The sequence below is a fragment of the Podarcis gaigeae genome (genome assembly GCF_964106915.1).
Source record: "Podarcis gaigeae genome assembly, chromosome: 8".
NCBI classification, from domain to species: domain Eukaryota; kingdom Metazoa; phylum Chordata; class Lepidosauria; order Squamata; family Lacertidae; genus Podarcis; species Podarcis gaigeae.
The window spans coordinates 33,588,289-33,612,721 of NC_139684.1; the positions used below are offsets into that span (position 1 = coordinate 33,588,289).

The 24,433-nt window shown below is 43.2% G+C and overlaps 1 protein-coding gene across 3 annotated transcripts in view; it reads right to left on the reverse strand.

Annotated features, from left to right (window-relative positions):
• ZNF423 (zinc finger protein 423) overlaps nucleotides 1-24,433 on the reverse strand; it is a 422,985-nt gene that overhangs the window by 15,112 nt on the left and 383,440 nt on the right. For all 3 annotated transcript variants that reach the window (XM_083750440.1, XM_083750441.1, XM_083750442.1), the window contains one exon: nucleotides 23,774-23,889. In XM_083750440.1, the coding sequence (XP_083606566.1) occupies nucleotides 23,774-23,889 (116 nt within the window). The remainder of the gene's footprint in view (nucleotides 1-23,773; nucleotides 23,890-24,433) is intronic.

Genomic DNA, 24,433 nt, shown 5'->3' on the forward strand with positions numbered 1-24,433 from the left:
AATGACATTCAATATATAGAAACTTGCAGTGAGATATAGTGAAAAATAACCAGAAAATAATGAGCAAAGGAAGGCAAAGAACATGCCTGCATAGCCGGAATATGAACCATTAATATAAAACATAATCTAGATACAATCTGCATTTTTCTGGCGCATCAGAGCATGAATACATAACAACTGCTCTAGCACCAAATGGGGGACAATGACTTTTTGCAGCAAAGCACCCCTAATCCTTATTTAAGCCATGAGATACGGTGTCACATTGGTTAATTAATCTGAATTCTGCAGCTTCCCGTTCCATCTGTCCCTTGAATTTGGGCCAGCGTTTTCCGCTTGCAAGGCCGCTGTAACTTCATTACAATGGCAGATGAGCATCGTATCTTTGCTATGTTGCACGCTGCAGCTGTTACCATGTCCCCCAGTATGCAAGTCCCAGGGCCAATTCACAAGCCTTTATTGTTTCTTCCTATTTATGGGTGGTGCACAGTTGCTGCAAGCTGACCATTACAGCGCCATAAAGCAGACTCCTGACTGTTTCAGAACGTATCAAAGCTCATGAAAGGTTTAGCCAAGGCAAATGTAGCTCAGACCTGGGCTAGGATCAGCCATACCAAGCAGCAACTACTTCAGGAGGGCCATGTGCCTAGTCATGATACCTCCAGTTTCGGAGGGAGTATTCATTTGAATTCTAAATACAGGGCGGCCACAGTAGAGAAGGGCTGCTGCCTTCAAGTTCCCCTTGTGGGTTTTCTAAAGACATCTGATTGGCTGTTGTGAGAAAGAGGATGTGGCACTAGATGAACCTTTGGTCTGATCCTGCAGGGTACATCTCCCTCCAAGAAGCAAATTAGCGTTCATCTCCCCTGTTGTATGGCTTAATCAAATAATGCTGTTTTCTACTGAACATTTGTTACCCCACTTTGATGTAAGGCAGTGGTTCCCAATTAGCTAAGTACTGCAGACCCCCTGTTTTTCAAAAGCCAAGCCATGGACCCCCTACTTTTGAAAATTTTGGTAACCTATTGGGAACCACTGATGTAAGGGAATCAGAGCAGGATCAACCTGGGCTCATGGTTGAGTTCACTCCGGACAAACCACAAGTTGTAACCAAGGTTCATTCTATGGCTTATGGGCTATGGTTTGTTCAGGAAAAGCTAAACCATGAGCTCAGGTCTGGTTTACAGCCTAAGCCTAAATAAGGATGAAGCAGGAGCACCGTGGACACTATCTCCACTTGCATTCATGCTGAGCCATAGTTTGGTTTAGCACAACGTGTGAACCAGACCAATGTGTACAAGGGCGCTTTTGTGTTATTACTAAGTGATCAAATGACCCTCCATAAATAATATTAGGTCACATTATAATTGATAATCTCACATGAATTCTTCATGAGCTTGTGCAATCTATGTTTCCAAGTAGAAACAGAGTAGGGTGGGAATTTTTCCTCCATTAAAAAAGGGCCTCCTCTTTTATTTTTAAACCATGCCCCTTTCTTTTGTTCTGCCTGACCCTATCCAAATCCTCATTCCTGGACTCGAGAGGCCTCTGGCGGCTGCTACTACCATCCATCTAAACAAGGGCACAGAAGGGACTTCTCTGAGACCAGCGTGGGCTTCCTTTAATCACATCTGCTGTTGAGCAAAGCCATGCCAAGGAGATGCTACCACTGCAGCCTTGCTTTGAGAGCCTAATATTGTGGGATGCAGAGGACCCTTTGCTGCAGCTGCGTCTTGACAGCCTAGGAAGAAGGAGCCTAGTATGCAAATTCTGGCTGTCACAATGAAGTGATAGGAAATAAACTGTGCCAGCTTTGAGCCAGCATATTTGTGCAGGGGACACAAATACACACATCAAAATCCACCCTTTCCCTTTCCTTGAAACAGAATGCCCTTTCATGGCAAATCCTCTCTGTAGCAACAAAGCTTCAAGAAGTGATTGCACAAACACACACACACATTTAGAACTTCTTAATTAGCATTTTGCACATTTCTGTGACCAGGTACACACTAAACACCCACATTTATTATTTGCATGGAAACGGAAGCAATAAAGTGTTGATTAAATGAGATGGTGAAGCCTGCCTAAGTGATACTGAGAATGGAATTTATTTTTTATTTTGCAATGGCAGGTCGAACAAAAGAGCCATACTGATCAGAACAGCTATTCTGTTTAAAAGATGATCTCCTCTGCTTTCTACGTTGCTTTGGCATTCGGAAGTGATGTCTCAGAGACAACGGAAAAGGGTCCTTGACAATGCCATGTTCCTAAGTGCTGTTCTGAGTTCGCTCATTTAGCATGGCACATTCAAGGCCAAAGTAATGAGGACATCAGCAGACTCATTTCTTCAAACTCAAGTATGCTCCAATTACATATGAAGAGGGGAAGATCTGACTTATATAAAAAAAAGTAAATGGGGTGTTAATGCCTCTTCCTATGCCCTCATTTCTCCTTGACCAATCTCAGATAATGGAAATAAGCTTTGCTGGGAGACGAGTGCCTGGAAAGTGGAATGAAAAAGTCAGGCAGCTTTGTGGCCCTTCTGAAGCAGCATATCTGGGTTAAAAGCAAACAGATCTGCAGACATGGCATCCAGATGGGCTCTCAGAATGTTCTGATTTTCATTTCACTGGGCTGTATCCAACTAACTCCTACTCAGAGAAGACCCACTGAAATTAATGGACCTAAGATAGTCAGGACCATTAATTTCAATTAGTCTGATTTGAGCAAGACTGACACTGGATATATAACATGCCGTGACTGCTGATGAACCCCTGATGTGTTACAGTGGTTTCTGGGAGACAGGTTCAAGTATACTTCCAGTTCACACAGAAGGCTTTTCTGGGTATCTTTAACCTCCCTCCCCATCACCATACATGCGAACAGAGAACACTCTCTAAAATGCAGTCCTCATGCTGCCTTTTTTTGTTCACAGTGCAGAGGAACATCCAAGGCAGTGATCAAGTTGTCATTCAGGGACGCTTATCCACACCTGCCAATTTTCAAATAACCAAGTGGTTCAGGAAAATTACCCAAGATCCTCCAATTCACTTCTATTCTGTGGTCTATGAAGGAATTTCTCCTGCAAATTCCAAAGCTCTCAGAAGCTTACTCTGCAGTAACTCAGAGCAGAGCCTTTAGTATGGCTGCTCCTGTTCTGTGGAATAGCATCCTGTCAAATTACGACAGGTGCCTACTATCTGCACTTTCCAGAAACAACCAAAGATAAATTTGCTCCAACAGGCTTTCCCAGTTAGAAAAATGGGTCTTTGCCATAAGTGTCTGCTTCTTTGGGTTTCAAATGCTTCTTTGCATTTCAATTTTAAATGCATACGTAACTTTTGTGTTTTTAACTGTTTTTAACCATCTTATTTGTAAATAACCTTGAAGTGATTGTTTAGAATTGGAGTAATAAACCAGTGGTGGTGGTGGTGGTGGTGGTGGTGATAGCTGCTGTTGTAAAATAGAACATGATCAGCCATTAGCAATCACTGTCTCCCTTCACAACAGACAATTATTCCAATACCAGGAGCCAGACAAGAATGTGATAAACTTAAAACTGGTTCATCATCCAGATTAAAAATAAAGGTGTGTTCTCACCCTGAAGAACTGTGAGATGAGAGTTACAAGGTATTCAGGTTGTGGATTAACAAACCAGAAACAAAGAAGTTTTGATTTGTGTGCATCCCACATCTTTTTCCCTGCAAAGAGTTTAACGCTAATGATTTATTTCTCTTAATGCAAATTTCAGGCTTGAATGCAAGTAACTGCAATTTGAAAATACCAAATGCTGGTGCCTGCTCATTATCTGAGGGTGACAGCAACTTGAAAAAGCATGTTGCTGCTGCATTAATCCGAAATGATTCCATCAAGGGAGTCAAATGGTGAGGGATGGTGGAGAGAGCAGGATGCAAATATCCAGCAAGATACATCATACACAAAGGTAAAAATATATGGGCACTGAAAATGATTCCTCAACAGTCCCACAGGGATTTAATCACTACGGAGATGTGGATTTGGGGTTTTGTTCCCGCAGGATCATGGAGGGAAGTATTCTTGAACAACCTTCCTGAGCCTGGCACCCTCCAAATTACAGCTACAACTCTCAATCACCCACTACCATTGACCATGTTGGCACAGCATTCAGTTGGGGAAGGCTGTTGCAAGAGTCCTAGTCCACAGCCATCATCTCTTCAACTTGCCTACATTAAATAAAATCGGGGCAGGAGAGTAATTCAGCCTAAAGGCAAGTGAAGAAAATCTGGTGTTAACACAGCTGTCTGCTCTTGGTAACCAGCCACAGAAACATGCCAATGTACTAAAACAGAACAAAAGGCCACATTGTCTTCCACTTGTAATAAGGGCTGATTTGCACATCACGGCTCTGGTCAGGGACTGAAGTACAACAGGAACTCCTTTCTGATCCTATCAAGAACTGAAGGGGCAAACACCATGTTGCCAATTGACTCGTTCCTGTGGGAGCTAGAGACACAGTCTAGGCATCCCTGAGCTAGACGGTTCAGCTAAAGTCGAAGGCAGTTTCACCTTCAGTTGCTCCCTCTGACTTGGGATCCTGATATGGCTGGCTCCAGGTCTGGGGGGTCCCTGGGAAGGGTGTCCTTTGGCAAGCCCCCTTCTCCCTTGGCAAGCTATGGTATACATAACTGATGGTAGCAGCAACAGCACAGAGCAACTGCAAAAACCCGCCGAACTTAAACGAGCCCAAAGCTTTACCGCTTTTTCAATAGCTGAGTGTACTGAAAACATCAGTTTGTGTTTCTCCCCTTGAATGGCCGCTTCCCTCCCCCCCCCAAAAAAAAAAACTAAATAGCAGAACACGCCTTTTCCCTTTAAAGGTCAATCTCAGCTCTTTTAAAGAACAAATAGCAAGTCAGCAAGTCAGAGGGACCAAAACTCCAACCATCTAAATGCTCTGTGTAATGGCTTTGAACAAAGGTTGCTTCAGGTTTGTCTTTCTTTGCTTTCCTTTTTTCTTTTCAAAAGGGGTTGTAGTATAGCTGCTGGCACAAACAGAATGAGATGTTGGAGAGTACATCTCTCTCTTTTCTGTGGACAAGAAATTCACTAAAATAGATGAATAATGAATGTGGCCAGGGATCTCAACAGCTACGACGGCTAGTTCTGCAAGATGCTGGAAAAAGAAACACAGAACACTCCATATTTTTGCTACTGATGATTCCTTGTTCTTGCACAACAATAGATATCTATGTTAGAATTGCCACACATCTGGATTTTCCCAGACATATCCGGAATACTGCAGTCAGCAGCAGTGTCCAGTCGGAAATCGGGGAAATGTCTGGGAAAATCCAGACCTATGGCAGCCCATGTCGGCAGTGCCGTTTTCCATTAAAATAGCTCAAAAACGACATTTTGGGGGGTGATTTTGCCCAAAAAGCTCAACAACATTTCAGCCCGGATTTTCACTGTTTGAAATATAGCAACCCTATCTATGTGAATGCGTGACTGTCTATATATCCAAAACAGTTTTCTGCGGCACAGACAATCTGAGCTCTCCAAAAGTGCCGGCAAACAGCATAAAGATAAGTTACGAAGACATACCTAATTTGCTGTGATGAATTGCGTGCATGCTTCAGTGATCAAAACTGCAGCTGAGACCTATTATATTTAATGATCTAGACGGTTCCTGTGAAAACACTCAGGCACAGATTGTTATGTCTGGACAAGCAGCCTAGTTTTGCTCTGGTAGTAGCAAATGAAGAGAGTGGTGTGGCAGTGCCGCAGCTTTCGTGAGCTGCTCTAGCCGTAATGGTGGAACGAGGTGGGACTCCTTCCCTTTTTGTCTACACTTCAGCTCCTTTAGAGAACATAGGAGATGTCCTTATACTAGGTCAAGGCTTTGCATCCATCTAGACTAGTGCATTCTTACTGTGACTGGCAAGTGCTCCCCAGGGCCTCAGGCAGGGGTCTTTCACATTATCCACTACCTGATCCTTTTAACTGGAGATGCCAGTCATTGAACCTAGGACATTCTGCATGCAAAGCATACGTTCCACTGCTGAGATACAGTGCTGTACTGTATCTTTTGACGCAAGGCTCCATTTTCTTTAAAAACTGAAAGAGAGTTTCTTTGGAATAGTGTGGGGCTTCCAGGCAAATATTTCCTTCAAATATATACAGAGACAGAGTGAATAATGGGAAGCTGTAATATTAGGCTGATGGAGCGGTTCCTGTATAAGGTATTTAACAACAATCTTAGCCCGACTGCATTGGCTGCCAATTAGTTTTCGGGCCCAATTCAAAGAGCTGCTTTTGACCTCTAAAGCCTTAAATGCTCAGGACTGCAATACTTCAAGGTCCACCTCTCCCTATATGTACCAACCCAGATGCTGCAACCATCATCTGAGGCCCTTCTTTGTGCGCCTCCCTTGCGAGAGGCCTGCCAGCATGAGAACGGGCCTTTTCTGTGATGGCTCCCTGCTTGTGGAATGCTCTCCCTAGGGAGGCTCACCTGGCACCTTCATTATATAGCTTCAGGTGCCAGGCAAAAACTCTTCCGCCAGGCCTTTGGCTAATTAAACAATCCATGGCCTTTTAAATGGGAGTTGTTTGTTATTGCAGTATGTGTTTGGGGGGCTTTATATTGTAAACCGCCCTGTAATCTTCAGATGGAGTAGTAGTAGTAATCTTTGCAAAACAAAGATATTGCAACACTTCCAAAACTAATAATAAAAACCAATACTTAGTAATTTCAAGTATTCAAGCGCTTCACATGCATGGGCTGCATTCGCACAAACAAGTGCCAGTTTAATAAGCCAATATATGCATGAACTCCATGTACCTGCATGCAGCCTCTTTGCTCCTGCATTTTCCTTTTCATGAGCAGAGAAACAAACCAGGAAGCAGCAAGCTAGCCACAGCTTCCCATTATATCCAAAGAAGGTCTGGTTTAAAGCCGGCTTCCAGATCCTTTTTTTTTAAGGGGGGGGGAGCCACTAACCACAGTTCCTGGTGCAGGTTTAGCAGGAAACTATGGTTAACTGCAGCTTCCTGGCTTATTTGCTCATGCAAAGGGAGGACAGATAGAAAGAGGTGGGTGGGAAGGTGTATGAAACATGCACATATCCCAGCTTATTAAGCCAAGATTGCAGTGTGGCTAATAGCTCCACCATCTTTACAAAACCCCTGTCAGGCATGTCTGTCTCATTAACTCCATAGTACAGGTGTTGGGGGAGGATGCTGAAACCATAGCAAATTTCCTTAAGGCATGAAATCATACCTAAGATAAGATTTAATTCAGGCATGATTCAAGTCACTATTTCTCAAAGCATAATTTTAGCCATTATGCCACACCAGCCTTCCTTCCTGCTTTGAAAAGCGATTTCCTGATTTTGCCTATGTCTCTTTTCATGAATGCTTCCTAAACAATGTTATTTGGCACTGGAGGTAAATTTGGCAAAGATCTGGACCTGACCATCTGCCACACAGCTCAGCTCAGCTTCACAAGCCAAGTGGATGCATGGAAAATTGTTTCAAAGTGCCTCCAGGACATCTTCCCTTAATGCACCTTTGCAGAACCTGAGATGTCAGATCAAAGCAATTTCAACTCCTTTGAGGTTTATTTAAGATACGTTTTGCAAAACCTGAGTCAGTAATAGCTCAAGGCAAAGACCTTGCAAGTGGATCTCAAAGGAGAATTTACGATCAGAATAAAGAGAGATCTGCAAGGCTGATCATCTTAATGGTTTCCTTTGATCATAAATTTAAGAATGTTATTTAAAAGAATGCAAATATTCAAAACATCTATTCTTTATATATATATTTTTAAAATCAGAGGTCAAATAGTGGGGACTTTTAAGGTCAATTGAAGGACCCCAAAAGCCTTGGAAATGTGGGAAACCACATTTTGCATTTCCAAAATGTGACAACAGGCAACAGGACATCTGACAACCTTAACCTGCATCAACTTTGACTAATGGTAGCAAATGCTAATCGGAAGCTAGGCGAGACTGAAGAGAATGGCAGAACTACATTAGCTTTCCCATCTATTTGCTTTCCTCCTCTCAAAACACAGCTATCACAATACCTTTTGGCCTTCCACAGCAGCATGGGATGTAACTTGCTTGTTTAAGACATATCCTTCCTAATTAGGACTTAGTAAGAACAGGGGCCTCTGGCATTAGTGTTCATTATTCTCCCCTGCTCTCCATTTGTGATGCACTAGACAGCTGTGTTGCATGGCAGCCAGTACTCCTATTTTCAGTTGTGCTTTCATAGTTTGGGTTACTGCGTATTTTTTAAACTTTTTTAATTTAAAATCTGATGTATGTGTAGTCACTGTGGATTGGCTTAGTTCACTGTGGGCTGGCTATGCAAAGCATCAGATGATCACCGCCCGTCTTGTAAAATGCTGTGCATGGCACTTTGCGAGTTCCAGCAATTAACAGATCACTGGGTCTTGCAGGAGCCATCTATGCATGGGACTTCACAAGACACAGCAATCAGCAAATCGTTGGCACTCTGCAGGCTGTGCCTTTGGCCCCACAATTTTATTTCTAACTGGGTGTACAGAATGGATCACCTGATGTCACTGTGATGCCAGGTGATTAACAGGTAGGCATTTCCTGTGTGTGGCGGTGGAGAGAAATAAAGATCTGCCCACTAGATCCAGTTCCTCACCTCTGCTATAGTCCCTTATTCAAGCACTATCTCAGCACTGTCTCTGTTAAGTCTTCTCTCATCCTCCAATACTGCGGAGCTACTTGTTCCTCTGAATCCTCCCACCCTCTAATACACACCAGTTTTGTTCACCAACACAACAGAAAATACAAAATTAACCTTTTCCCCAACACAAGCCCAGCTGCAGATATTTCAGATTTTAGTCAACTGCCACGAGAAGAGAACCAAGAAAGAAGACAATTGCCACTAAGAGATGGCAGGGCCTAATTGTCTTTTATATGTGACAAAAGTCAGAGCAGCTTCAGATATTTATGAAGTATGACTGCACCTATACAGAATGCCTGCACATTTCCAGCATTTCATGCATTTATTTTTATACAATTACATGTAAAGGAAGTGAGCAAATAAGTACCCGTGCCTTCTTCTGTGTAGATGGGGGCTTGCTACATCTCATAAGGCCTTGTGTTAAAACGGGGATGGGAAACCTGTGGCCCTGCACATGTTGTTGGACTACAACTCCCATCATCCCTGAGCACGGAACATGACGGGAGTTGAATTCCAGCAATATCTGGAGGGCTACAGGTTCCTCATCCCTGTACCTCTTGAGGGATCCAAGAAGTAAAATTACAGCAAAAAATTTCAGGCTGCTCATACATGCTCGGGGAACAGCACCTAGCTGAAAGGGAGAGCAGGTGTCTTGCATGCAAAAGGAGCTGTGGCTAATGAATGGCCTCTCCATCTAAAGGAGTTCTAATACCATGGCAGGAAAGAACCTCTGCCTGAGACTCTGGTGAGCTGCTGCTGGTGAGAATAGTAGAACATCTTGGATTTCGGAACATAGGAATATTCGTCCATGTAGCTTATCATTTTCTATGCTAACAGGCAATGTCTCTCCAGAGTTTCATTTGAAGATTACGGGGACCTTCTGCACGCAGAGCGTGCACTCTACCACTGAAGTGCAGCCCTTCCCTAATGGCCTAGTTCAGCTTCACCTGCATCTCAGGCACAACCAGGATTTTATCAGTCTAGTGATCCTAAGTAGGAAAGCTTTTTTCTCATCAATTCCATGCATATTTTCTACATGCATGCAAAGGGGAAATTCCTTTGCAAGCATCTATTTGAAACCTGAACAAATGTGAATGCCATCGTGTGAAAATGCTCAAGCTGCTCCCCATCTACAGGACTCCTTCTTTCTTTTCTTTTTATATATAGGCTCTAATGAGACAGACAGATAGACAGACACACTAACACACACACACACACAGAGAGAGAGAGAGAGAGAGAGAGAGAGAAATCTGCATTTGTGCTGCCACGTCTGGAGGTGCCATAGCTCAGGCCAGACATTTGGACATTTACGAGAAGGAACTGCGCTTTCAGTAAACACAAGTGATGCATATACATTGCCTCTTGGCCGCTTGCACTCCTGCCCATCTGTTGGTATGGCAGGTTGCCTGCACAAAACTTGGTTGGACCTTTGCCCCAGGGGGCATAAAATGCCAGGCAACAATGGGTTTCGACGGGCAGCCTGAACATCAGCTCCACGCTCCATCTCTCGCCTGTTGGAAGTCCCTTCTTGGTGCCAGCCCTGCCACACTGCAAATACATGCCTCCGTGCACTCGATCACACATGTTGACATTTGGGCGCACTTAAGTGCATTGACGGCTCAACCAATGGCTTTCACCTGGCTCGCTTTGCCCCCTCCCCCACTTCTGCTGGGTTTTTGACACATGCTATAATGTGGAGTTATGTGTGTTTTGGTAGTCAGAACAGCCAGCACTGACCGTTTTCAACACTTTGCAGTGGGAGAGTCTGTCGAAAAGACTGGTTACTGCCCAGCTAAATCAGTTCTACACTGAAAACTGATGCACCAATTTCTCTCTCTCTCAAAATGATACAGGGCCCAGACAAAAGACTCTGTGTGGTGGATACATCGATTAATTTGTACACCACCCTTTAAAGCACCCAAGGCAACATAAGCGACATCATAGTATTTTATCTTCATAGCAACCCCATGTGGCAGGTCAGGCAAAAAAAAAAGATAGTGGCTTGTGCCCAGGACTTCATAGCTGGGTGAAAATCATGCCATGCATCAGAGATGCAGAAGAATGATATACACACAGAGAGTGACAAACACATCAAACCAAATCAGAAAGATTCCACTACAGTTGCTCTTGGTGATTTTGCTCTGTGGGGTGGTATTGCCTTACACTCCACTCCACCCCACCCCCCTTGCCATCTGGTATACAGTGGTACATCGGGTTACATATGCTTCAGGTTACATACGCTTCAGGTTACAGACTCCACTAACCCAGAAATAGTGCTTCAGGTTAAGAACTTTGCTTCAGGATGAGAACAGAAATCGTGCTCCGGCGGCGTGGCGGCAGCAGGAGGCCCCATTAGCTAAAGTGGTGCTTCAGGTTAAGAACAGTTTCAGGTTAAGAACGGACCTCCAGAACAAATTAAGTACTTAACCTGAGGTACCACTGTAACTTAGAAGTTATCCAATGGAAGAGGACCTGCAACAAAATGTTGCAGTGCAGATAGGAGTGATGACTAGGTCTCTACCAAGAGTGTCTGTTTTGCGTTGTGTTTAAAATTATCTGCTGTTTACTGGAAGAATAAGAGATGAGAGACTTTTTAAAAACAGAACTGGGGAAATATGTTGAATATAAGAAGACAAACTGTAAACAATTAAGAATGTTAGCAGGATTGACATAAACACGTGCAGTAAGAAATAATTAAAAGGGAACATAAAGGATAACTTTGTAAATAGGTCTGAATTGTTTATGCAGTAAGAATATGATATAAAATAAGGAGCCGCAGGGTGGGGGGGAGGAAAGTCGAAGAAAACGTAGGTTGAATTTGTTTAGATTTAATTTTTGTTGTTAAAATATTGTAAAAACCCTCTATCTATCTATCTATCTATCTATCTATCTATCTATCTATCATCTATCTATGTATCTAATCTGCTGTTATTTTCTGTGTCATTTTCAGCTATTTTTGTTGTATTCTGTACATCGCCTTGAGAAATGTGTGGACGCTGCAATAGTCACCACCTTTGTGGGCTGATTTACAAGTTTGGTATAATAGCTGAGCCCTTAAACTAGGGCTGGGGAGCCTGTGGCCCTCCAGATGTTGGACTCCCAACAGTCCCAGCCAGCATGGTCAATGGTCAGGGGTCATGGGAAGCAGGGATCATGGGAGTCCAGCAACATATGCAGGGTCACTAGTTCCCCACCCCTGACCCAATTCAAGCTCTGATCTGTAAAAATGTTCAAAGAGCGAATGAAAGGATGTTGCAGTTTTGAAAAGAGGAAGAATGCCACTGGTATTAATTCCAGGGGTTTTCTGTGTGTGTGGCTTTTTCAAAAAAACCCAAAATGCCCTTTTTTCAAAGCCATGAAAGTACTAGTGAAGCAGAATGCCTTCTAATATGTAAAGGATTTGCAGCCAAAAACAGACTAGAAATGATGGTTAAACGCCTAGAGCACTGTTAATTTTTAATTAATGTTAGTTATAATTATCTGACGGTGCTTGACTGAGATCCAGTAACAGGGTTGGAATGGATTTTGTTTTCCTTGTAATTTATTAGTTTTATAACTAATAATAATTAAAAATTAAATAAAATGCTCCAAGTAGATCCTGTAATAACCCCCCCCCCCTTTCTATTTTTAAATGAAGAAGTAACTGATTATGGTTATACCAATTGACTAATTCCAATTCTAAGGAGATGATGATGTATTCTCTGATTGGGGGGGAAACACAAGTTTATGGGTTTTAGGGAATCTTTCCAACCATTATGTGGAAACAGATTTTAAGGTGTGATGGGTAGGAAGGTAGAGAAGCCATACCTTCTTCGCAAAACCTATAAAAACTGCATACGGAATTAATGCCTTCTATCAAATGTAGAATGAGTTCATGGTTTGTTTCCAAAAAGTGTCTCTTGAGGTTTGATTTCCAAGCCAAGCACAAATTGTAAAATACAACACAAATTACACTAATGAACAAGCTGCTTATTCTCACAGTCATAATTTAGACTGCATGAGGGGCTGCTGGGGAGGGGGGTATTAACTAAATAAAAAACCAACAACAACCACAAAAACAACAAGGAATTTGGTGCCCACTCCACAAACAACTCAGGTTTCTTTTACAAACACACCCCTACCCGAGCAAGAAGTATGGCGCCAGCATATGGCACCCTCAGGCAGTTGCTAGGGGCTCAGTGCTCTGGCAGGCCCCACTGCTGATGCCTGCCCTAGACATCCCCTCCCACTAAATTATTTTTTACAGACGTCTGGAACTGGGAACTACCATTTTAATTACCTGCAATTAGGTTGGCCCCTTACCTATTACCCCTGGACAAAAGGGGACACTGCCTTTCAAAACATTTGTCTGCTACTCTAGAAGAGAATCTATATCTATATCTATCATCTATTATCTATCATCTATCTATCATCTATATCTATCTATATCTTGTTGTTGTTGTTGTTTAGTCGTTTAGTCGTGTCCGACTCTTCGTGACCCCATGGACCAGAGAACGCCAGGCACCTCTGTCCTCCACTGCCTCCCGCAGTTTGGTCAAACTCATGCTGGTAACCTCGAAAACACTATCCAACCATCTCGTCCTCTGCCGTCCCCTTCTCCTTGTGCCCTCCATCTTTCCCAACATCAGGGTCTTCTCCAGGTAGTCTTCTCTTCTCATGAGGTGGCCAAAGTACTGGAGCCTCAGCTTCACAATCTGTCCTTCCAGTGAGCACTCAGGGTTGATTTCCTTCAGTATGGAGAGGTTTGATCTTCTTGCAGTCCATGGGACTCTCAAGAGTCTCCTCCAGCACCATAATTCAAAAGCATCAATTCTTCAGCGATCAGCCTTCTTTATGTTCCAGCTCTCACTTCCATACATCACTACTGGGAAAACCATAGCTTTAACTATACGAACCTTTGTTGGCAAGGTGATGTCTCTACTTCTCAAGATGCTGTCTAGGCCTGTCATTGCCCTTCTCCCAAGAAGCAGGCGTCTTTTAATTTCGTGGCTGCTGTCACCATCTGCAGTGATCATTGAGCCCAAGAAAGTAAAATCTCTCACTACCTCCATTTCTTCCCCTTCTATTTGCCAGGAGGTGATGGGACCAGTGGCCATGATCTTCGTTTTTTTGATGTTGAGCTTCAGACCATATTTTGCGCTCTCCTCTTTCACCCTCATTAAAAGGTTCTTTAATTCCTCCTCACTTTCTGCCATCAAGGTTGTGTCATCTGCATATCTGAGGTTGTTGATATTTCTTCTGGCAATCTTAATTCCGGCTAGGGATTCATCCAGCCCAGCCTTTCGCATGATGAATTCTGCATATAAGTTAAATAAGCAGGGAGACAAAATACAGCCTTGTCGTACTCCTTTCCCAATTTTAAACCAATCAGTTGTTCCATATCCAGTTCTAACTGTAGCTTCTTGTCCCACATAGAGATTTCTCAGGAGACAGATGAGGTGATCTGGCACTCCCATTTCTTTAAGAACTTGCCATAGTTTGCCGTGGTCGACACAGTCAAAGGCTTTTGCATAGTCAATGAAGCAGAAGTAGATGTCTTTCTGGAACTCTCTAGCTTTCTCCATAATCCAGCGCATGTTTGCAATTTGGTCTCTGGTTCCTCTGCCTCTTCTAAATCCAGCTTGCACTTCTGGGAGTTCTCGGTCCACATACTACTTGAGCCTTCCTTGTAGAATTTTAAGCATAACCTTGCTAGCATGTGAAATGAGTGCAATTGTGCGGTAGTTGGAGCATTCTTTGGCACTGCCCTTCTTTGGGATTGGGATGTAGACTGATCTTCTCCAATCTTCTGGCCACTGCTGAGTTTTCCAAACTTGCTGGCATATTGAGTGTAGCACCTTAACAGCATCATCTTTTAAAATTTTAAGTAGTTCAGCTGGAATACCATCACTTCCACTGGCCTTGTTATTTGCAGTGCTTTCTAAGGCCCATTTGACTTCACTTTCCAGGATGTCTGGCTCAAGGTCAGCAACCACACTACCTGGGGTATACGAGACATCCATTTCTTTCTGGTATAATTCCTCTGTGTATTCTTGCCACCTCTTCTTGATGTCTTCTGCTTCTGTTAGGTCCTTTCCACTTTTGTCCTTTATTATGGAAATTTTTGTACGAAATGTTCCTTTCATATCTCCAATTTTCTTGAACAGATCTCTGGTTCTTCCCATTCTATTGCTTTCCTCTATTTCTTTGCATTGCTCGTTTAAGAAGGTCTTCTTGTCTCTCCTTGCTATTCTTTGGAAATCTGCATTCAATTTCCTGTATCTTTCACCATCTCCCTCGCATTTTGCTTGCCTTCTCTCCCCCGCTATTTGTAAGGCCTCATTGGACAGCCACTTTGCTTTCTTGCATTTCCTTTTCATTGGGATGGTTTTCGTTGCTGCCTCCTGTATAATGTTACGAGCCTCCATCCATAGTTCTTCAGGCATTCTGTCCACCAAATCTAAATCCTTAAACCTGTTCCTCACTTCCACTGTGTATTCATAAGGGATTTGACTTAGATTGTATCTTACCGGCCCAGTGGTTTTTCCTACTTTCTTCAGTTTAAGCTTGAATTTTGCTATAAGAAGCTGATGATCTGAGCCACAGTCAGCTCCAGGTCTTGTTTTTGCTGACTGTATAGAGCTTCTCCATCTTTGGCTGCAGAGAATGTAATCAATCTGATTTCGATGCTGCCCATCTGGTGATGTCCATGTGTAGAGTCGTCTCTTGTGTTGTTGGAAAAGCATGTTTGTGATGACCAGCTTGTTCTCTTGATCTCCAAGGCCAAACTTGCCAGTTGTTCCTTTTATCTCTTGACTCCCTACTTTAGCATTCCAATCCCCTATAATGAGAAGAACATCCTTCTTTGGTGTCACTTCTATAAGGTCTTGTAAGTCTTCATAGAATTGGTCAATTTCAGTTTCTTCAGCACAAGTAGTTGGTGCATAAACTTGGATTACTGTGATGTTAAAAGGTCTGCCTTGGATTCGTATCGAGATCATTCTATCATTTTTGAGATTGCATCCCAGTACAGCTTTTGCCACTCTTTTGTTGACTATGAGGGCCACTCCATTTCTTTTACGGGTTTCTTGCCCACAGTAGTAGATATGATGGTCATCCGAACTGAATTCACCCATTCCTGTCCATTTTAGTTCACTGATGCCCAGGATGTCAATATTTATTCTTGCCATCTATATCTATATCTTACTATAATTTAAATAGAAATGCAATGCACCTCACCTTAACAGGGAGAACTGTGACCAGGTGGACCTGTGTGGCTGTTAACTCAGGTGCTAATGGCTGATGGGCAACTTCAAGGCCCTTGCAGGTAGCCTTCCTTATGGTTCTTTACCTTTAAACCACACTTGGACCAGAGGACCCTTCAGAGTGAGGACTCCTATTAGAGGACTGTAAAACAGGTCACATGGCCACCCTAATTGATATGCCCCTGACACAGTGTTTTGCTAGGGCCCATCAAAGGACATAAGTCTAAAGGGGTTGTCAACCTGGTCCCTACCGCCCACTAGTGGGTGTTTCAGGATTCTAGATGGGTGGTAGGGGGTTCTACGGTACAAGCTGAATCTTCCTTCCACCAAGCACTGGTGGGTGATAAGGAAATTTTACCATCAAGAAAGATGCATTAGTGGGTGGTAGGTATAAAAAGGTTGAATACCCCTGGTCTAAAGGCTCCCTCATATTTGGAGCCAACCCTAATGGCCATTTTGGGAATTTGCAAGCAACTGGTGTAAAATAAAAGTGTACTAGCACACAGCTAGCTTAATAAAAGATTACTAGTACACTATTAGCTAGGTATAATTAGACGTACAATGGACCAACTGGAAGTTTCATATTAGTACTTTATGAGATCAGACAATGCTGTTTTGTTTTGAGGGAACTTGGAAAGGCAGCTGGACAAGGAAGAGTTTTGTGCCCTCTCCAGATCTCTAAGTGACCTTAACTCTCCCAACTACCACACATCTGGTCAAAAGTCTAAAAACATTACTGCCTTGTGCAAGCACACAGAACTTGCAAATACTTCTCAGCCCAGTCAAAGGACAAGACTCCACAGAGATCTGCACTGGGAAAAGCCACCTCACATCCCAAAGGAAACTTTGAAATAACCCTCCAGTAGTTTTCTGACGGAAAAGTATAGCCTGTCCCCCAACCCAGATCTTTTGGACTACATTCCCCATCTACTCTGGCCATTGGCTGTGCTGGCTGGGGCTGATGGGAGCTGAAGTCCAACACCACATAGATGGGACCAGGAGGAGAAGATTAAATCATTTGGCTGATCTATGTATATATTGTAAACCTGGAGATGTTAGGTTGATAGAAAAGAATGACATTTTTAAAGTCACCAGTCATATATATCATATGTAAATGCCCACTTGTAGCTGACCACTTTGTTTTGACCTCCTCTGTCTCTTCCCTTTCGCCCCCCTTCCCTTCGTATCTTGCCTTTTTAGTTTGTAAGCCTGATGACAGGGCACCTCTCTTTTTTGATGTGAACCATTTGGGATAATATAATGGCCTGAAAAGTGGGATAAAAAAACAGCTTGTAAAATAGTAAATAAATATATGTTTCTATGGCATCCAACCTATTTCTGATCGTTGATGTCAGCTATCCGTCATGTTTTTCAGTGCTACCAAGATGCTTTGTTGTGTTTGCTGCAGGAGACTAACTCAGCTCACTTTCTGGATGTTACATGGGAGAAGGAGATGTGGAGTGCCTGGTTTTGGAGACAGCTGAGAATTCTCCATAATATACAGTTTTTGCCTCAAAAGGAGAGTAGGTTCCTCCAGATGAGCTCCAGCAATTTTGTGGCTTGACTTGCCTCCAAATCTGAAAAAAAGATTCCTAACAAGCGATCAGACATCATCACACCTGTGCTAGAAAGGAACTGGCAGGTAGCCTGCTCCCTCCATACCTGCCTCATCGGTGGGCTGCTCTATGCTTGGCTTTAGCTTCCCTTGCTCGCAATCATTTAAGAGGAAACTGTATGATTAGCAGCACACAAGCAAACAGCAGGAACTAATCCTTTAAACACAAATACTTCAGTGGCTACGCAATGGTTCCCCACAAAACAGTGGGGAGGAAGATCAGAGACAAACCCCCTCCTCGAGTTTCCTGTAAATGCCCTGCTACTCATTCACAATTTGCTTAATGCAGTTCTTAAGGCAATTAAGGACGTTAGGTTCCACCATTCTGATTGAGCGCTACAAGCTTTGTCTATGATGATTTTCCCACCCCAGTTGTGTGTGTGTGTGTGTTTGTGTGTGTGTATGTGTGTGTGTGTGTGTTTTACTTGCAGGCTGTCAAGGCTTCAGGCACCTCAACACCATGGCTGAAACCTGACCTGATCAAGTGACGTTTTCGTGTGCTGATGCTGAAAGACGTAACTGAGATGTGGGCAGTTAATCTAGATTTTTTTTGCTGGCCATTCACTTGCCCTCATCCATCATGCAACTGCCGTTCTATAAAATGATTATATGAACAGCATGTGAGGCCTCACAAAGGAGAGAGAAAACTAAGAACCCTAAAGCCAACAGAACAGAAATGGGGACGAAGGGTAGGTGATGAGGATCTATAGTGAAAAGACAGAGAATGCCTTTCAACCTAACGGTAAACTGAGTAATCTGAGCTAAACGTTTCACTTTTGTCAGTCACCAGTGTGACAAGGAAACAGAAATCTGAGCAGAGCTATATAGGTGGAATCTAAATCATCTCTCAAGGCCTCCCCATTGAGCTCCAAGGGGTAAAGAGACTGCAATCAATGACAGTTGGCAAGGGATACAACCTAAGACCCCCAGTTCCTGACAACTCTGCCATTTGCCCCCCAATAAAAGGGGACTCACAGGGGGACACAGCATACAGTGCAAATCCCAAGGATCCCTTCAGTTGATTTATCTCAGTAATTTTTGGCTCTACTTTTCTATGTAAAATAGTCAAAGCCGCGTAATAAAACCTGTGCTTGCAAAACAATAACTATGAAATAATCAGACATGAAGTAACCAGCATCAAAATAGCAGCATCAAAAAAGTGTGAATTCTGTATAGAATTTTCTGCTGGCCTCAAAGCAACTTCAACAAGCTAAATAAAAAAGGCAAGCGACAACAAAAGCTGGAGGGTCTTCCCCGGGGAGGGCATGAAATAGTCTAGGAAGTCTCATCTCTTATACCTACCTGCCCACTACCTCTCTGGGTATTAGGAAAGGGCTGTAGCTCAGAAGTAGAGCATCTGCTTTGCATGCAGAAGGTTTCAGGTTCAATCCTCAGCATCTTCAGGTAAGGCTGGGAGAGACTTCTGTCTGAAACCCTAAAGTGCTGACAGCCAGTATACACAATACTGAGCTAGATGGACTAATGGTCTGGCTCAATATAAGGCAGCTTCCTATGTTCCTAACAGGGTCGCCAATTGTGTTTCTTGCGCAGGTTTTTAATCAGAGAATAATGTTCTTAAGGTACTCAGACCAGGTAGGGCTTTAAGGGTTAAAAAAAACCCCAGCACTTTGAACTGATCCCAGAAACAAATCGGCAGTCAGAGGAGATGACATAATACTGAGCCCTCTCTCTGTTCCCCCGGTCAATCATAATGACAAACGTTTTGCTAATGAAACTATAATGTATACAGTGGTACCTTGGGTTAAGTACTTAATTCGTTCTGGAGGTCCGTTCTTAACCCGAAACTGTTCTTAACCTGAAGCATCACTTTAGAAAATGGGGCCTCCTGCTGCCGCTGCGCCGCTAGAGCACAATTTCTGTTCTCATCCTGAAGCAAAGTTCTTAACCCGAGGTACTATTTCTGGGTTAGCGGAGTCTGTGACCTGAAGCGTATGTAACCTGAAGCGTATGTAACCCGAGGTACCACTGTATTTATAAGTGGCATGTCAGGTTTATCACTGATACTGCATAACCATATTTTTTTGAAAAAAAAACCCATAGAAGGGTAAAGGGACCTTGGTCAAAAGTGTGGCATACAGTAAATAAACATTCTTTTCTTCTTAAGGATTGGCAATCAGCCCAAGACCACCATTTTTGCTTGGCTTATTGAGATTGCTGTTGGGCCGACATATATTCATAATGATTTTGTGTGCACAGTTCTCAAATGTAATTTCCTTACAGATCTCTCACCTACCAATACCCTTCCCCAATGAGACTTTTCTGGTGGATAGTATTTGCCTAGAATGACACTGGCAACACACTGCTCTGCCTTGGATGAATCCGATGCTGCTTTTGTCTATGTGCAAGTTCTCCGACTCTATAATAAACTAAGGGCACAAGCTTGTACTGGAGTTATGCCAGATGAGGGACTTTAGGCCTCAGGGGGAAACCAGCACCACCAGCAGAAGACACCACAGAGATCTCTTGCTTGTTGCGCCACAGCCTGTTTGCAGCTTTGTCCTCCATCTAGGAGCAAGGGAGACATGTTTTTCCTATAGAGGGATTTGAACCAGCAACCTCCATCCCTTGATGCTGACAGAGGCTGCTGCCTAGTTCTCTGTGCATTGTATGCTGGGGGCATGGCCCCAGGCCTACAAGGGTTGGCTCCCTCTGTGTCTGCATGGCATGTGGGTGTTGCTGGCAGGACCGTCCCCAGTTGGTGAGAACTGATTGTTTCCAGGGATGCAAAGGACTGCAGTGTGTGTCCTTGTGGTAGAGGATTTTCAAGCAAATCCTACCAATGATCTGGTGGCTTGTAGGGGGATGCTTGAAAGCAGCAATGGATCAATTTGTAAGAGAGATAAGTAGAAATCATTCCCTTATCCAGAAGACTTCCTTTTGTCTCTCTATTGTATGAATAAGGATAAATTCATTTGAAATTTTACTCAAGAGCTAAGTAGACATGTTCCCAGGGTCATTAAATACATTCCAGTGTGAGATGTTGAAGAATTAGTGGCAGCAAAGCATTACCAATTACGGGTAAATTTGCTTCCATGATGAGTGACAAGTCTTTTCCTAGCAGAATATTTTGGATCACATTTCTGATATTTCATAGCCCTCTTCAGTCACTCACATTAAGTCAACAAGAAAGAAAAGGTATGGGAACAAGAAGCAGCTCTGTCCCCAATGTACACTGGTTTTTTAAAAATAAAACTAGAGTTCTAAAATGTGTGGAGTGCCTCCAAAAGTATAGGAGCCTTCCAGCTTTCAACAGGCATCATTCAACTCATGGAGGCTGATCAGAATTTTGACAGGGGTAGATGCCTGCACCTACAACCCCCTCCTGCATGAACACCTAAAGGATACTAGATCTTATTCTGAGTAAGAAGGGGGAGAAGCCTGGTGCTGGCAAGAAGCATGCTAGACAGAACAGCATCCACCACTTTAATTTCTCAGGAATCCCCTTGGGCCCTATGTGAGAACCCAGCGAAATTCTGGGGGTAAATGAAGATGATGTCAGGCCCTAAAATGTAAACGAAGTATTTTAAAAAAATCAAAGGGATACCAGAGTCAGCCCAGTTGGTCATTCTAGACCCTGACATTTGCCCTAACATGCCAGGTGTTGAGACTCTGCCAGCCTCCATACATTTGTCCAACCCCTTTCTGAAATGATTCTACGCCCACTTGCTTGGCTGGAAGGAGTGGGCTGTACTGGCAAGCAAACCACTAAGCTTAAGGATTAAAATGGCCACTTTATAAAATGCAAGGCACTTTATAAAATATTGGTAACAAGATTAGTTAGTTTTTAAATGTCAACAGAGTGACACGAAGAAATTATGATGTGCTTATGAACTATCCTGCCATTTTGATTATTGCAGCAAGACACTAATAGTAGGAGAAGGAGAAGAAAGAAATATCTCTACCATTATTATTCATCATCACCACCATCATCATCTTCATAAAGTTTGCTTTTTTACCAACTGTATTGTTGGCTTCCTTAAAGACAGGAGATGCAAAAGCAGGGAAACAAACAAACAAAAAACTGCTGACTTTACTGAAATATTAACAAGGTATAGTTAAAACTTTTGTACACTTATGCAAATGAGTTTGCTAGAACAAGGGGAAGGAAGAGGGTCCCCCCAGGGGAAAAATAAAATAAAATCAACAAAGTGAAAAGATCAACCATCCCTTCTGCAGCATGACAGCAAGACACAAGAGGCAGCAGCCTGGGAATTGCGGAAGATGAATTAAAAAAATAATAATACACACACACAACTCTCCAAAGTTTAAGTACATCATGGTTTATAAAGCTAATAGATTTAAATGAGGCATGGTGCACCATTCCATAAAATGATTATATATACCAGGGGGCTGCAGTAACATTTTGGGAGAAGCGTTAACCTCATAAAATACGTATGATGTGAAGGCCGAGAATGAGAGTATTTTTGGTGCGTCCCTTAAAAGTTGGAAGGCTGAGCTGAGAATTTCAGAAATGGCACAAGTTCAGGATTAGAAATGCAATGGTAATCGTAGTGTTGACAGTGCTGCACACTGTAGCATGTTCCACACCGAAGGTCAAAATGTGAGCTTTTGAGTGTGTTCTGTCTACAACTGATAATATCAAGCCTACTTTCCCTAGGAATCTCCTTACATTAAAAGCCAAAACCGCATCTGTTCAGCCACCGATTACTGGAACAGGAGGGTGCCGGCATCCAAGAGTTCCCAGAGTCCTTGTGCCTGAGGGCTGGCCTAAGGTATCTGGGAGCGTCAGGGGACTGTGGACTGCAGCCTGCAGCTGTCACCACCACCCCTGCCGAGAAATTGCAATGCAGGCTTTCACCTGCATCTATGTGAATGGCACATCGTGCAGAGATTATGGGGTGTGAACCAGGATGTTTGAGCCAGCTCCTGCTTTGTTACTGGCTAGAGACCACTGCACTTATTTGGGCGAAGTAATGCCCAGGTGGGGTAGTAAGAACCACTGCCACTTGCTGGGTGCCTTGGGGAAGAAGCAGAATTGGTGCTATAGAAGCAAGCTGGAAAAACTAGGTTGCAGGACTAAGCTTAACATTGTTTGGATGCCACTTAAGGCACCTGGCACTGTCAGACAACAGGTGAGGTGGCAACTCTGTGTCTAGGCTATACCACGTCAGGCAGGAGAGTGGGGCAGGACATCACCTGGCTCAATGCTCCTTCGTACATATGAAAAAAATCCCCGAATCAAGAAAACTGGTGCATTATGCAAAAGCCTGAGCTGGAACTCCTTCTTCTTGACACCTGGCTCTCTTTGTGCAGGTAAGAGCATTCAGTTGACTGCCATCTCAAGTGGCAGCAGAATTTACCCTCCTCATCTGAGGTGTGGCAGACTCCTTACTCAACCCTGCTCAGCTAGCACTCAACAAGGCAGAGCTGCAGATTTGGTTCCCTCAACCTCCAGATATGGCTGGACTCACCCCTGATTTGGCTGGCTGGGACTGACGGGAGTTGGGATTCCAGCGACATCTGAAGGGTCACAGGGATCCTCACCCTCAAACCTGCCACCTCCCAATTTCCCAGCCTTCTAGCTGCCTAAGAGCCAATGGCACATCCATGGTCCAGATTCCGTCATGCTTTTGCTACAGACCTCATCCTGTCCATGATCTGCATCTCCCAATCACATACATCTCAATCACACCCAAGCTGTAATGAAAAACGAAGAAATGTGCTTGGGTTGTTTGTTTGTTTTTTGGCCCTGGGTTTTCGAAAGGGAGCCACAATTGTCTTAAGTGTGTGCTTATAAAACTGGGAAAGGGGTGGAGGGGAAGAAGAGATGGAGGATGTCAAAATGTTACTTGAGTTTTTGTATGCTAATCTTTCCTTAAATTATTAACCAATGGGAAGAAATTATTTACATTGTGCTCGGTGTGGACGTGGCAGTGCGTTGTAAGGCGTCCTGTCAAGCGAAATCCTCAGAGCGAATGATTAGAGTTGTCGGGTCTTATTTATTTATGCTGCCCGTACTCAGAGGACCTTTTTTTTTTTTTTTTGAGATTGCACCCAGAGATAGAAAGAGAGGGAGAGGGAAGATTTTCTGATGTTGCAAGGAAATAAGCATGGGTTGGGGGGGGAGACGGAAGATGCTCTTGATACTCACTCAAAATGAGGTTATTTCCCACATATAATAACAACTGGAACAAATGGCATAGATTTGCATGTAATCTTTTTTTAAAGGTACCTGAAGCTCGGTCTGAAAGAAGAACTTCTGTGGACACTGGGAGCAATCGTAAATTTTATCCTCTTGCCCGTGGACAGCAAAGATATGTTGCTGCAATTTATTTGCCTGTACAAAAACTAGAGGAACAAAAAAGAAGAAAAGAAACAGCAGTGTTGTCAGAGAGAATGACCAGCATATTTGAATTCATATGGACACCTGTGTGCCTGTACCTTTGGCCTGTTGCCAAAGATACAGGAGCAGGCTGTGGAGTCAGGGTCTTTCACTCCTTTGTCCCTCTCCTCCCTTCCCATTCCATTTATTTACAAATTGTGTGTTAGATCCAGACCCACCCTACTATTTACTAGTTTATTGCTTTTTAATTTGTAGACCACCTATATGCCAAAATGGCTTCTAAGCAGTCTACAACTATACAACCAATGCATAATTAAAATGCACAACAACATTAAATAATCGTTAATTAAACTATATCATAAAACAAACAATTAAAAAGTGTAGCAATTGAACCTATTTAAACAGTAAAATAGTAAGTTCAGTTCAGGGGGATCCTTGCCTAAACAAATGTGCCTTCAGAAGCCAGGGCAATGGCAGCACTGATTGGGACCTCCTGTATTTTAGCAGAGACACAGGAAGGGCTTTCCACAACACACACCGGTGCCACCA